Here is a 14,035-nt window from a genome sequence, read left to right as displayed (position 1 = left end):
GATTTTCCACCCAATTTTGCCATACTAGAATGTAGGGAATCTGATCCGGTGTCCCTCGCGACCCGGTAGAAAAGTCTTTGACTTCACCTTAGCAATTATAGGGAGGCAGAAAGTTCCTTCGGTTGGTCATCCAACGCCGAAGGTTGGCCATTCGGAGCGGCAGAGGGTTAACTTTCCCCTCCGGATGTCTAGACTCAAATTCTGCCCTCTGGTTCTAACATCCCTGAAGTTAGCAACAAGGAGAGAAAGAGGAGTGCTTTGAGATTGGCCCATCTGTATCCTGGAGCTGGAGAAAAGGATTAAAAGGAGAAACAGTAAAGCTATGAGGATTTCTGGTTGCGCCAGGCCAGGTCACCTGTGAAAGAGAAGGGGTTCAACACTTAAAGGTTCTAGAATAAAGAACACAACACTTAGATCGCTAGTGCGTTTCGGGTGTTCCTAACCCGGACAGAAGAATTCCGATGGGCCCAAAAAGGTGCTCCAGACGGGTACCAGTGGACGTCTCCTACTGGACCCGACTGACTGCCCTATAGCGCCTCCGCCAGGGCTGTGTCAGTCACCGATACAGATCCCGCGCGGGAGAGAGCCAGAAACGAACAGAGCCGGCTCACTTACCGATCGGTCTCAGGGACGACCCGTTGACTTGGGGTCTGGTGGGCTTGGGGGTATCCCGGAGGAGCCCCCAAATGATATGCCCAAATTCGGGTGACCCCCGAGAACACCAGAGTCCAAAGTCAAAGCCAAGCGGCAAGGGTTTATTGCAGGTTCGAACCCGGACCTCCGCGCACTGGTTGCCGGGGACGCTAAGAGGCCCGAACGAGCTTTTTACAGCATTTTTATAGACAGGCCCAAACAAGTTAAGGGGAAGTTAGAGGCTTTCCATGGTTACAGAGCTGTTATTGGTTGACATTTAAATTTGAACACTCAGCCGAACTTGATTGGTTCCCGCCTTTAGGTCGGACCACAACCGGGCATGCCTTGGCTAGTTCCGGAACGGCGCGGGGGGGGGGGGGGGGGGGGGGTGGTCTTTTGTTTTGTGATTATGGGTACACCTGGTATTTTTCTTTAGTCTCTCACTTTTGTTTTTGCCATTTACTTGTTTCTTGATCTTAGAAGAAAGAGCACTTCTTGGAATGCAGCCACTATATTTTCCTTATTCATGCCCTTAATTTATCTCCACCCTTTTGCTTTCACAAATAGCAGTTTGATGAATTTTCACGATATGTCCTTTTATGGGTCTGTAGGAGAATTTCCTTTGGGCATAGACCTGGGCATACCCAGTTCTACGAAGTAAATTAGATAATTGTTCAACATGTATTACGTAAAACCACCATCAGCAAAACCACCACAGGAAAGTAAGTTTCTCCACCTCGCATGCCACGTGTGATTTTTACCCAGTATTTCATTATTTTAACTTGCATTTATCTGATTACCTAGTGAAGTACAAAAATTCTTCATATAATTGTTAGCTATTCAACTGTCTCCATTTAAAGTCAGATTTTTTTTTCTTTAAGATAGGCAATAAACTAATATACTCAAGGCGTATTTTCTTCCACAGAACTATCATTCCTCTAAACCCTGTTTCAGGCCATTTATGTAGGTGAAAATTTTTAAGTACACTTGGTACCAGTTTCCATCTCAGAAATACATTATTTCTAATCTTATCCAGATAAGAAACCTTATTACTGGTAGAGATATATTTAGAAATGCATTTTTTACACTTAAGAATCTCTTTCATAATGAGAACCGTGTCAGTGGGGGACACTTCCGGCAGCATAGCCCGCTGCAGAGTGAGCACCCCCCATGATTCCTTCGTAAAGAATCTTTGGCCGGGTGCCTGGGTGGCTCAGTCAGTTGAGCATCGGACTCTTGGTTTCAGTTCAGGTCATGATCACACGTTTTGTGACTTCAAGCCCCTGCATCAGGCTCTGCGCTGACAGTGGGGTTCCTGCTTGGGATTCTCTCCCCCAATCTGTTCCTCCCCTGCTTGTGCTGTCTCTCAAAATAAATGAACTTTAAAAAATATACATAATGAATTCTTGGTGACTTTGCTTGCTTCCCTGCTTGATGGCCTCTCAGGGCTTCTCCCCTCTGGAAAGCCTGTGGGCAGTTCTAAAACCGTCTGTTCTCACCTAATTATCTCAGCATCTCCCCTGCCTCCTAAACACTGGTGTTCCCAGGGAACAAGTACTACCGGAATTGGAAGACAAGTTTGGAGAATCCCACCTTGTGAGACAGAAACTTCAAAGAAATAAGAATCTTCAAAGAAATAAGATTGGCCACTAGCAGAAGTGAAATCCTTTTTACGAGTTGCTGAGTATTACTGATCAAATTAGATTGTTTTCCAAATATCAACCAATGACAATAGTGACCAACTCCTGCATGTAATCTTATAAGAGGATTTGGGTTTATTTCCTCAATGTTACAAGAGACACACCACACTAGGAATTCTAGATGAAATTAGGTTTACTGGGTCTTACTGTGCACTTAACATCTCCTGGGGGGGGGGGGGTACTCTCCTACAGTCTCATATATTACCACATTTATCTTTAAAGCAATCTCTTGAGGGGCACCTGGGTGGCGCAGTCGGTTAAGCGTCTGACTTCAGCCAGGTCACGATCTCGCGGTCCGTGAGTTCGAGCCCCGCGTCAGGCTCTGGGCTGATGGTTCGGAGCCTGCAGCCTGTTTCCGATTCTGTGTCTCCGTCTCTCTCTGCCCCTCCCCCGTTCATGCTCTGTCTCTCTCTGTCCCAAAAATAAATAAAAAACGTTGAAAAAAAAATTAAAAAAAAAAAAGCAATCTCTTGAAAGCAAGGATCCATTTCATCATTAAGGAAAACGCCATCTAAAATAACTTCTAATCTGGGCATCTGGGTGGCTCAGTTAAGTGTTCGACTTTGGCGCAGGTCATGATCTCCTGGTTCGTGGGTTCGAGCCCAGCATCGGGCTCTTTGCTGACAGCTCACATCCTGGAGCCTGCTTCGGATTCTGTGTCTCCCTCTCTCTCTGCCCCTCCCCCAGTCATGCTCTGTCTCTCTATGTCTCTCTCGAAAATAAATAAAACATTAACAAAAAAATTGAAAATAACTTATAATCTACATGTTTGCTAGTCTATACTGGTGTGGGATCTGGGAAAAGGAGAGTCACAGAATAATGATTTGTAATGGTTTATTTAACAAGTATGTATATCTGACCATTAGAAATGGTACTTCTGGGGGCGCCTGGCTGGCTGAGTCTGTGGAGCGTGCAACTTCTGATCTCCGGGTCATGAGTTCAAGCTCCACGTTGGGTGTAGAGATCACTTAAGTAAATAAGTAAATTTAAAAGAGAGAGAGTACCTTCAACAGGTAAATTTCCAAAAAGAGAGAAAGCAGTGCTGAGAGCGAGAAAGGACTCAGCTGTAGTCTCCAGCCCAGCCTGCATGAACACCACACTTCCCATGCCCTCTAAAGTCTGCAGCTGGAGGTGACCATACCAGGTACATACCTTCAAAGCAGCCCTACCTGAGGAACCAAAGACTTCATCTTCCTTCTGAATCTTTTGGGGCACAAAGCTGGTCTCCAGCCTCTCTGGACAACAGCAAAAGAAAATACTGCTGCCAACGGGGCAGTGGCTATGGCGCAGAGCTGTGGGGTGTGGTCATCTCGTCTAGACTGATGGAGTCCATTGGGTGCCCACTAACTCTTCTGGTTTGTTTTTTTTTTTCCCCATTGCATTGGTTATTCACTGTTGTGTAATGAATTACCCCCAAAACTTAACAAAAAATGTATTATTTCACACAGTTTCTGGAGGTCAGAAAACAGTGGTTTAGCTGGGTGGTCTGGTTCAGGGTCTCTCAAGAAGAGTCAAGCTGTCCACAGGGGCCATGGTCACTTGAGGCTTGACTGGGGCCGGAGATGGCTGGGGCTCCCGTGGCTGTTGGGAGTTGTTCATGGAATGTCGGAGAAAGCGTCAGTTTCGTGGGCTGCCTGCATGTCCTCCCAACACGGCAGCCAGGGTCCCGCAGGGCAAGTGACGGGAGAGAGAGCAAGGAGGACAGGACCTTCTGTGACCTCATCTCCAAATAGCTCCCCATTACTTTGGCCTCATGCCTTTGCTTTATCCCATTCACTAGAAGCCAGTCCCTAACCAAAGCCAGTCCAAACTCAAGGGGAGAGGAATTAGGCTCCATTTTTTGAAGGTAAGAGTATCAAAGAATTTTTGAACGTGTCCTAAAACCACCTTTTCTATGCTCAAACTTAGCCTTCCAACAGAATATTCCTCACTGTTCCATAGACACTCTTCCATAGACACCCCCACCCCCCCCCCCCCTCCGATCCCAGCAGGTGTCCTGTCGGAGGACTTGGAAGATATCAAAACAACCTGACTTCTGCCCTGAGCCTTTTTGCCTAAAGGAAAATAGGCTTTCCTGCCCCTAGCTTTGCTTTTCTTTTTTTAAAATTAATTCTTTATTTTCCTATAGCCATTGGAGGCTTATCCAGATCTTCCATCCTAGGGTTTATTGAAAGACTCTTCAACAGATCTACCGGCTTTGCCCCCTAATACTTGGGTACTTATGGAAAAGATAAACGTTTCTAGAGCTAGTGAAGCAGTAGTTAGTGATAGGCCCTGTCCACACCCCAGCTACAGTCAGGTTCACATCCAAAAAGATATGCAAAGATACTTTGGACACTGTCAAGCTTTCTATAGTTGTCAGTATTTTCTCTACGCACCGTGGGAATCACAATAGTGGTGATTACACGCAGCATGACAGGTGCAATGCCGGTGGCGGTGAGCACGGTAACCGCCTAGGGCTGAATGGAGCTATCTTGGGTGGAAAAGACAGCAAAATCAGCAATACATTCGTTCAACGAGGATTTAATTAGCACCTGCCGTGTATCAGGCTTTTACTATTCCAGGGATAGGACAGTAAACAGAAAAGACTCTGGCCTCATGACATGTATGTTTTATGGGGAGAGAAGAGTGGGGTGGTTGGCCTCCAGGCCTCCGGTGCCAGGCCCCCAGAAGCTGGCAGAGGAGGACCAGAGGGCCAATGCGCTGAACTTAGAATATCTTTTCTTAGCATGTGTGTGGAGGAGAGTAAACATTCCTGAGCTTTATCCTATACAGTTACCAGATGTTAGTGCTAAGCAATGAGAAATGTCATGAGAATGGTCTGAACACGAAGCTCATTTGTTTGGCAAACAGAGCTACGGCCTCAGCCAAATTCCGGCTTTTTGCTTTTTTGGAGTTGTATAAAGGGAATGGAATATCGGTAAGAAAACGTGAGGTCTGCACGCCTGCTAGGTTCTAGGCAAAACAGTAGCAGTGCCCGATTTTAACCTGGCGGCACCCTCCACGTCCTGGGAACCTGGACAACTCAAATCTTTCAACTCCATGGAAGAACTTCAACGTGCAAGTTGTCCTCCCGCGTGCAGTGGATACACCGAAGTTGCACCGAACTCCACTCCCGGATTGTAGGAGATGGGGCGGGAGGTACCGTATCTATGCTGAATCTTGCTTTAACTGGTGGCAAAGTTCCTTTCCTGAAGGTTTTCTATTTTTACATCTGCAGTACTTAAAGGATCAAACGGTAACTTGGTCTCTGCAGTCTTTTTAGATAAACCGTCTATTAAGGAACAGCTTTCTAAAGTATTTAGTAGAAGACGAACCCAGTACGCAAAGGCCTCCGCCACTAAACGTATTTAGCATAAGGCGAAGCGACATTAGCTGGAGAAAAACTGCGGTACGCCGACCCCACTTCCCTGCTCTCTTCCACGAGGTCTGTACTTTTAAGTCAGCAGGCCGGAGTACACAGCTTCTCTCCGTGAAAACAGAAGTGGCTCTGAAAAGAGCCTTTGGGGGAGGGGGGAGGAAGCGAGGGCGGCCGGACCAGCTTCGGGAGAAGTTTACGCCCGCTCCCCGCGGATGCGGCGCGCCAGCTGGATGTCCTTGGGCATGATGGTGACGCGCTTGGCGTGGATGGCGCACAGGTTGGTGTCCTCGAAGAGCCCCACCAGGTAGGCCTCGCACGCCTCCTGCAGCGCCATCACGGCCGAGCTCTGGAAGCGCAGGTCGGTCTTGAAGTCCTGCGCGATCTCGCGCACCAGCCGCTGGAACGGCAGCTTGCGGATCAGCAGCTCGGTGGACTTCTGGTAGCGGCGGATCTCGCGCAGGGCCACCGTGCCGGGCCGGTAGCGGTGCGGCTTCTTGACGCCGCCGGTGGCCGGCGCGCTCTTGCGGGCCGCCTTGGTGGCCAGCTGCTTGCGCGGGGCCTTGCCGCCCGTCGACTTGCGCGCCGTCTGCTTCGTGCGAGCCATGACGGTGAAGCTCGCGCTGCGAAAACCAGCGACTGAAGTCCGCGCCGGGACCAGACTTTATACTGATGACACGATCCTGATTGGCCAGGACTGTCGCGGGAGTAATCTGATTGGTTTTTCCTTCAATCCTCATCTGAGTCCTAAAATCTCTGAAACCGTTTTGTTTTCCATGCTACTGATTTTATTTCCTATTACAGGAACAAAATCATTGCCGTACTCCATCCTAAGTTTACTGTTTTCAACCAAAACGTTAAGATTCCACCAGTGAAACAGAATCGGACCTGGAATTTGTGGAAGTCAGCGCCTAAATTATCTCTTTAAAAATGCATTTTTATTTCAGCTTCTTCCCCTTTTCAAATATGGCGGGGGGTGGCGGAGCGGGAATTACACCAGAATAATGTATTCGTTAGTCTCATTTTAAGTAAGTTCCGCTTCGTGACTGCATCATTTATATCTGCTTTTAATGACAGTACCAAGACCTGGAATAAAGGTTTTACACTAAGACAGTGGCTCTTTGGAACAACCAAACTGCCCTATGTGGTGTGGGGAGGAGCTGGCTGTCAGTCCAAGTTACCAGTGTTATCTGACACCTTCACTAACCGATTTTGATGAAATCAAGTGCCTTTTTGGATTAACTCCTAATTGTATGCTAAATTTAACCAGGGTGTGGAGTGGTGAGATTCAGCGGTCAACACTTAAGAGCTTTTTCAAATAGTTCTGAAAGTGTTAGGACGCTTTAATTGACCAGTGGACCATGAGGTTCTGCTAGTAAGACTCGGGGTGGGGGCTGGAGGACAAAATAGGCTTAGTATTTAGAGTAGTCGCTGGAGGAGAAACTTGTTTTTAATTACCCAGAACACTGTGCTCGTGGGGAGGTGACCAAAAGGTATTTTAATGGCTTTATTGAGCAAACCAGAGTCAAAAGGAACTTGGGCAAACCAAAGGAGACTTTTCACTTTGGGTCCCTCGAACTTACATGGTTCAGAAAAACGCGTGTTCAGTTCTTCCACAGAAATGGTGGGTGGCTCTGAAAAGAGCCTTTGATCTCAATCTGAAATGTAGGAATTCAAACTCTATTTGCCCTTGGCCTTGTGGTGGCTCTCGGTCTTCTTGGGCAGCAGCACGGCCTGGATGTTGGGCAGGACGCCGCCCTGCGCGATGGTGACGCGGCCCAGCAGCTTGTTGAGCTCCTCGTCGTTGCGGATGGCCAGCTGCAGGTGGCGCGGGATGATGCGCGTCTTCTTGTTGTCGCGGGCCGCGTTGCCCGCCAGCTCCAGGATCTCGGCCGTCAGGTACTCGAGCACGGCCGCCAGGTACACCGGCGCGCCGGCCCCCACCCGCTCGGCGTAGTTGCCCTTGCGGAGCAGGCGGTGCACGCGGCCCACCGGGAACTGCAGCCCGGCCCGCGACGAGCGCGTCTTGGCCTTGGCGCGAGCCTTGCCGCCCTGCTTCCCGCGTCCAGACATGACCACCTAAACACCCTAGAGGCACTTGGCAAAGCGAGGGCAAAACCAGCACTTTTTATAGCCCTGATTGGGCGCGAAAAAGAAGGCTTTGCATTGGCTAAACTTGTGGCTTTATTTTCTCCAACGAGAATGCAGCTTTGGGAGTCTTGCGTTGTGATTGGACAGAACTAACTACTGCCGTCATGTTGACTAGTCACCAATCAGGCCCAGGACTGTAACTTACACCTTATTTGCATAAAGGCTTCTATATAAAAAGGACAAGGAGGGGTTACTGCCTACAGTGCGTTTTTCTCTTTTTCTTCTGATTGCCTTGCGCGTCCTCTCCTCCATGCCTGAGTCAGCCAAGTCCGCTCCCGCCCCGAAGAAGGGCTCCAAGAAGGCGGTGACCAAGGCGCAGAAGAAGGACGGCAAGAAGCGCAAGCGCAGCCGCAAGGAGAGCTACTCGGTGTACGTGTACAAGGTGCTGAAGCAGGTGCACCCCGACACCGGCATCTCGTCCAAGGCCATGGGCATCATGAACTCGTTCGTCAACGACATCTTCGAGCGCATCGCGGGCGAGGCGTCGCGCCTGGCGCATTACAACAAGCGCTCGACCATCACGTCCCGGGAGATCCAGACGGCCGTGCGCCTGCTGCTGCCCGGGGAGCTGGCCAAGCACGCCGTGTCCGAGGGCACCAAGGCCGTCACCAAGTACACCAGCTCCAAGTGAGTGCTGGGAGACACGATCCAACCCAAAGGCTCTTTTCAGAGCCACCTACATTTTCCGAGAAAGCAGCTGGCTTATTTTGTCTCGTTTCCTTTAGAAGTGTTTGGGGCTGGGTTCGGACTGGGAAAGAGCGGGGAAGAGCGGTGGGAGGCTAAGCCCCCCGCAAGAGCAGTTGGGTAAGCATTTAAGCTCATTGTCCTTCAACTTTAGTGTGGCTTCTTAGGCGCCCTTTGGAAGGTGGCCTTGTCCCCTGCTCCGGCAGCCGAAATTTCGCCTTTAGTTATTTTATCCGTGGAGCCCCCGGCATTAATCCTTGGTTGCCTGCAGAGCCCGCCGATAAGCTACGCTACTTCCTGGGGAGGAGCTCCCTAATTTTACCACGTTCCTGAACTCGTGGGCATCATTTTCATCTCCTCCTTTTTTTTCTTTGCTCTTTCCGAGACTGGTTTTTTGTCTCCATCCTTGGAGGCCTTAGGGTGGCGCGTTAGGGTTCGTTGTCCTCTTCTGCCATCTTGTGGCAAAAAAGCGAAGGCACGGATCTCAGGCTTCCCGAGGACAACCAATTTGGAGGGTAGGCAGAGTTACTGTTTGTCTCTTTACCCGCTGGATTTGAGGAGTTTCCTTGACAGTCACTCGTGCGCATGATAGAAAGTCGTGGAGAGTATTGCCGTCTGGTTAAAGCTGTCAAAAGAAAAAAACAACAACAAAAAGCAAAATACTCTGCACCCTAAAATAAGTTTTAAAGAAATAAGAGTTGTAGGGTCCTGCGCTCTCTATTTCTGGTCCTCAAAGTAACAAGCGCTTTGTTTCCTGTGAACCTAAACACCGAACAGAACCCTCAAACCCCTGATTTTACCGGCTGCTCTTTGAAGGCATGTCAGGATTTAGGAATATGATTACATGTAAGTTGCACTTTTTCCACCATGAAGGGGCCAGTATAGACTTGGTAACCCCAATTTTGCAGGTCCCTCCGCACTTTTAAGTATGTGTTTCTCCCAAAGTCTGACTCTTCCCCTCTTTGCAGGTAGACCTTTTCTTTCTAGATATTTCTGTCTCGTGCTCCTCCATCCATACTTCTACTGCCTAATTAAGTCCCAACATTCTACTAAAATGCTTGCAATAGTCTTCCGGTGTTGCCACAACAAAATACCATTTACTGTGTGGTTTAAGCAACATATATTTATTTTCTCACGGTTCTGGAGGCTATGAGTCCAAGATCAAGGTGTGCGCAGGGTTAGCTTCCCTCTGCTTACACCTGTGTCCTCGTGTGGGCTTTTTTCTGTGTTTGCACACTTCTGGTGTCTCTCCTTCTTCCTGTAAGAACCTCAGTCCTATTGGATCAGGACCTTCCTTATGACTTCATCTAACCTTAATTACCTCTTAAAGGCTGTGTGTCCAAATAGTCACACTGGGGTTTGAGAGAACACAATTTAATCCATAACAGCACATAAAGCCATTTTCCATGCTTTGCTGTCAACCTTCCAGTCCAAATTGTCTTTCATAAAACATCTACACTTAGCTTACAGTGCCGCTAACAAGACAGCCTACGCCGGGGTTTCAAATTAGATGCTCACAAAGGCCCAGCCCGTAAGAGCCAAACTGGCTGGATATTAGAAACCACGCCTCATCTGCACAAAAAAACAGTCTTTGCTCTTTTTCAAATGTTTATTTATTTTTGAGACAGAGAGAGAGAGAGAGAGCATGAACAGGGGAGGAGCAAAGAGAGAGAGAGAGGGAGACACAGAATCCAAAGCAGGCTCCAGGCTCTGAGCTGTTGGCACAGAGCCCGACGCAGGGCTTGAACTCACAGACCATGAGATGGTGACCTGAGCCGAAGTTGGACGCTTAACCGACTGAGCCGCCCAGGGGCCCCTCTTTGCTCTTTTTCTTGAAGCACATGGACTTTCCATACCAAATGTCATTATCCCGGTTTTAATGGCACATTTCGCTGTTCTCTTGTGGATGCTATAATGCCAGCTGGCATCTGCCCATGAAGGGGACCAGCGGGAACTTCAGAGACCTGAAGAACGTGAGGCCTATGCGGTAGATTTCAACTACTTGTTGCCCTGCAGGGGCTGCGAGCCCTGGACAGCGAGTCTCTCCAAATTTCAAGAGGATATGAGATGCATTTGAATATGGAATATTCTAAAATTTCAATACGGGCAACTAATAAAAAATGCGTAACATGGTGTGCGTGAAACAAAAAAAACGTCTTAAAGCTCACAACCCTTAAGCTCACAGTTGGAGATCTGTGGGCATTAGCAGAGATTCCTGTGCCCATGACAAGCTGTCCCTTATACATTCCCTGCTACCAAAGCCCAGATCCAGTTCCCAGATCTCCCCAGCTTCCTACATCCTTCACAGAAAAGAATCCATTCCTCACCTGGAAGGTGTGGGCAGAGCACAGGGTCTTGCACACTGCAGGCTTTCAACAGCTGCTCTCTGCCGATTAAATAAATGGATAAAAAGCTAACAGATTTTTGAATTCTTTAAGCTTGCAATGAAATAAAATGAAATAAAAGCGGTGAAAGGTGGAGTTATTTATTGTGGATTTGATAGTTACCTGGTTAACTAAGCCCATTCCTATCGGATTATGTTATGTTTGTCTTATTGTGATATATTCTCCTGTATCTACTTTTCTTTGGTCGAGTCTCTTCTTTAGTGACTGTCCCCGCCTCTCCTGCCTTATGAGGAATGAAAGGGAAGGACTGAAGGCGCCACCGGGAATCCGAACCGGAGCTCCACCTCTCCCCTTCCTAGTGTGAATCCCTTCCATAAAGGGCCCACCCTTGTTCCCCTGAACCGAGCTCGTCTTTCTCGTTTAGTCCCTTACTTCCTGCTGTCCACTGAAGTGAGACACAGACTCTCACATTCCGTTTAATTCAACTATCTAGTGAGTCACTGCTTTTACTTTATGTTTTTATTTTACTTTCCTTTCATGCCTATGGGAGAAATAAGAACCAAACTGTCTTCTGATCAAACAAAGAAATATCACAAAGGGGAAAGGTCTTGGGGCGACAAGGAGATTCGATCTAGCATCTTATTACCGGGGCAGCACATTGTTAAAAAGACAATCATTGGCAGACTTAGAATTTAAATGTTACTTTCACAGGTCATAGGAACGATCTGAAGTCCACGTCTTTGAAAAGCTTTCATCAGAAACGTTGGTGGCCAGGTCCCTTGATGAAGCCTTTCAGGATCCATCCCTCTTTGTAGCAAAGAAGGGGCTTTGTCTCTGCCGTGCCAAAAAGGGTATGTTTCTTAAAGTCTAGGTGCTGGTATTCCACTAATTGGTACCTCCTGATAAAAGCAGGCCTGCGAATGAAATGCTGACGTGGAGAAGTAAAAAGGGAAAGGGGAATATTAATAAAATTATTATGAGCTGTCAGGATAAATTACCAGCTACCTGGAAGTGGATGAAGGGGACACCAGGGTGGCCTTTCAGTGGCGCACTGTGGCAGCCTCCAGGTCATGTGGCCGCTGGAGGGTGCATCTTCGATTGCCTTTGAATGATTAGGCTATTTAACGACTTGATAGAGACAGACTGTCAGTTGCAGACATTAATAAAATGCACACGATTCCGGGTGATGAACGTGGAAAGGAAGGTGGGAAAAAGTGAGCTGGTCCCAGTCTCTTGTCTTCCCCCAAAGCTCATCAAATGGACACTCAGGTCCACAAGAAGAATCTGGCTCCACACAAGGAAATTCCGCAGTTTGGAAATCTCTGTAATCTGCCTTAAAAGCCATCCAGTGAAGACGACGATTGAAGACCAGCACTTTGAGGAATCAGAAGGCTTGAGTCCCATCCACCATTCATCCCAGCAGCAACAGCCACACCTTTCTGGGTGTTTTACCAGATTGATCTTTTAAAATAAGCATTGTGCTATTTAAATAAAAGCCTTCATATGAGTCGTCCCCAGACTCTTTGCAAATAAAGATTATTTATTTTAAAAAAATGGGAGAGATGCACATCAAATTCATGTAGCCTTGCCCAGAGCAAGAGGATGGTAGGATTGAGGTGAAGTTAGAGTGCTTCAGTTTTGTGTGGGCTTCCCCCCCCACCTTTAAATATAAAAGAGATTTCTAGTGAACATACCACAATGTTAAATAATAGATCGATTTTGTGTGGTCATTTTCGTATTCCATAATTTTTTAAAAAGTAAGAGAAGGTGAAGAAAAACGTCACATATTGCTTGGTGTTTGGTGTATTAGAAATTGTAGCTTTTCACATATTCACCAAATCACCAAAACAGACAAAAATCTCCATTCTTGTGCACTTAGATCCCAGGAGGGAGAAAACATATACTATAAAATACACGGCATGCCACGTGCTAAGGAGGAAAACAGTGGGGGAGAGATTGTTGGGACAGTTGCCATTTTAAATACCCCAAACTGTCCTTAACTAAATCTCCAAAACTGAAAATAGCTCTGTACGGTTCTTTTGAAATAGGAACCTAAAGTCTTGTGGTCTTCCCACATGGTAGTCAGTAGATATGCGACCTTACAGATGATGGTTAAAATGAATTCTCTCCTCTCTGACCTGGGGCACCTGACATTGCTTAATTAGAAACTTTTCGATTTGTAGATTATTTTCGTCTCCAAAATTATTCCCCTGCCAAAACCTGCCAAAGCGTTCATTAGAGATGGTGGGGAATTATGTTCTCTGCTTTTTGTGGGTTTTTTTTTTTTTTTGAATAAAAAAAGCCAGCTAGCAGAGGATGGTTTCGATCCATCGACCTCTGGGTTATGGGCCCAGCACGCTTCCGCTGCGCCACTCTGCTCGGCACCGCGCAGAAGGCTTTAGGAAGGTCTTTTGTTATATTTTCCTCCAAAGGCTGCCACCAGCTTTTGTATTTTGTTTTTGAGATAATTGTGTTTTTTCCTTTAAAGCTCGCTCATTCATGCTTCCGAAAGGACAATGAGCCCAGGGTGCACTGACCCCAAATATTCTGAATGCAAAACATTTCATGATTCCGCCGGGAAAACAGTCGCGCCCCGCCTGCCCCGCTGATCTGAGCGGGAGCGAGTCTGCACCTCACAGTCCCACCCTGTACGAGTAGCCCCCCAAAATCCAGCGTGGGAGGCATCCTACGTTTGCACGCACGGGAGCGATTTAAAAATGATTAGAAAGGATCCAAGAGGTGGTAAAAACAGCCCCAAGGGCCCCTTGCATTGGCCGGGAATCGAACCCGGGCCTCCCGCGTGGCAGGCGAGAATTCTACCACTGAACCACCAATGCCCGGTAACCGAGAGCGAACGCCAGCGCTAGAAATGGCCGCGGCGCCGCAACACCGACAACCGTGTATTTCTTTCCTTTAGCTCGTGTTCTGTTCTTATTGACTAGAACCCGGTGATGCCCCTTCTTCCCCTCTTTTCAGGAAAACCTCACTTTCGTTGCAAGTTCCGCGACCGGGAGGCCGGCCGGGCGGGGGCGGAGCGGTGGGACCTCCGGCCACTGGGTGGGACCCTCGGGACGCGGTGGGGGCAGCGAGGTCGCGCCCCCGGCCGGCGGTGCGGGCAGCGCGGTGGGCCTCCCGGAAGGCGGTGGGGATGGCCCGGTGGCGCC

General features: G+C 48.1%; 3 protein-coding genes and 2 non-coding genes across 5 annotated transcripts; 1 reads left to right on the top strand and 4 right to left on the bottom strand.

The window, feature by feature from the left end:
• Nucleotides 1–5,552: 5,552 nt before the first annotated feature.
• On the bottom strand, nucleotides 5,553–6,344 carry LOC125166339 (histone H3.1). Its single transcript, XM_047860217.1, has one exon. The coding sequence runs from the start codon at nucleotides 6,296–6,298 to the stop codon at nucleotides 5,888–5,890; it is 411 nt and encodes a 136-aa protein (XP_047716173.1). The 5' UTR covers nucleotides 6,299–6,344; the 3' UTR covers nucleotides 5,553–5,887.
• Nucleotides 6,345–7,021: 677 nt separating this feature from the next.
• Nucleotides 7,022–7,777, bottom strand: LOC125166343 (histone H2A type 1-E). Its single transcript, XM_047860221.1, has one exon. It carries the CDS (start codon nucleotides 7,762–7,764, stop codon nucleotides 7,372–7,374), a length of 393 nt encoding a protein of 130 aa, XP_047716177.1. The 5' UTR covers nucleotides 7,765–7,777; the 3' UTR covers nucleotides 7,022–7,371.
• Nucleotides 7,778–8,072: 295 nt separating this feature from the next.
• LOC125166347 (histone H2B type 1-C/E/F/G/I-like) lies at nucleotides 8,073–8,506 on the top strand. Its single transcript, XM_047860226.1, has one exon. It carries the CDS (start codon nucleotides 8,093–8,095, stop codon nucleotides 8,471–8,473), a length of 381 nt encoding a protein of 126 aa, XP_047716182.1. The 5' UTR covers nucleotides 8,073–8,092; the 3' UTR covers nucleotides 8,474–8,506.
• A 4,672-nt stretch (nucleotides 8,507–13,178) lies between these two features.
• TRNAM-CAU (transfer RNA methionine (anticodon CAU)) lies at nucleotides 13,179–13,250 on the bottom strand. The gene has a single exon. It is a non-coding gene; the product is annotated as a tRNA-Met (tRNA).
• Nucleotides 13,251–13,637: 387 nt separating this feature from the next.
• Nucleotides 13,638–13,708, bottom strand: TRNAG-GCC (transfer RNA glycine (anticodon GCC)). Its single transcript has one exon. It is a non-coding gene; the product is annotated as a tRNA-Gly (tRNA).
• Between the last annotated feature and the right edge of the window lie 327 nt (nucleotides 13,709–14,035).

The sequence above is a fragment of the Prionailurus viverrinus genome, chromosome B2 (genome assembly GCF_022837055.1).
Source record: "Prionailurus viverrinus isolate Anna chromosome B2, UM_Priviv_1.0, whole genome shotgun sequence".
NCBI classification, from domain to species: Eukaryota; Metazoa; Chordata; class Mammalia; order Carnivora; family Felidae; genus Prionailurus; species Prionailurus viverrinus.
This window is presented reverse-complemented; position numbering and strand designations above follow the sequence as displayed.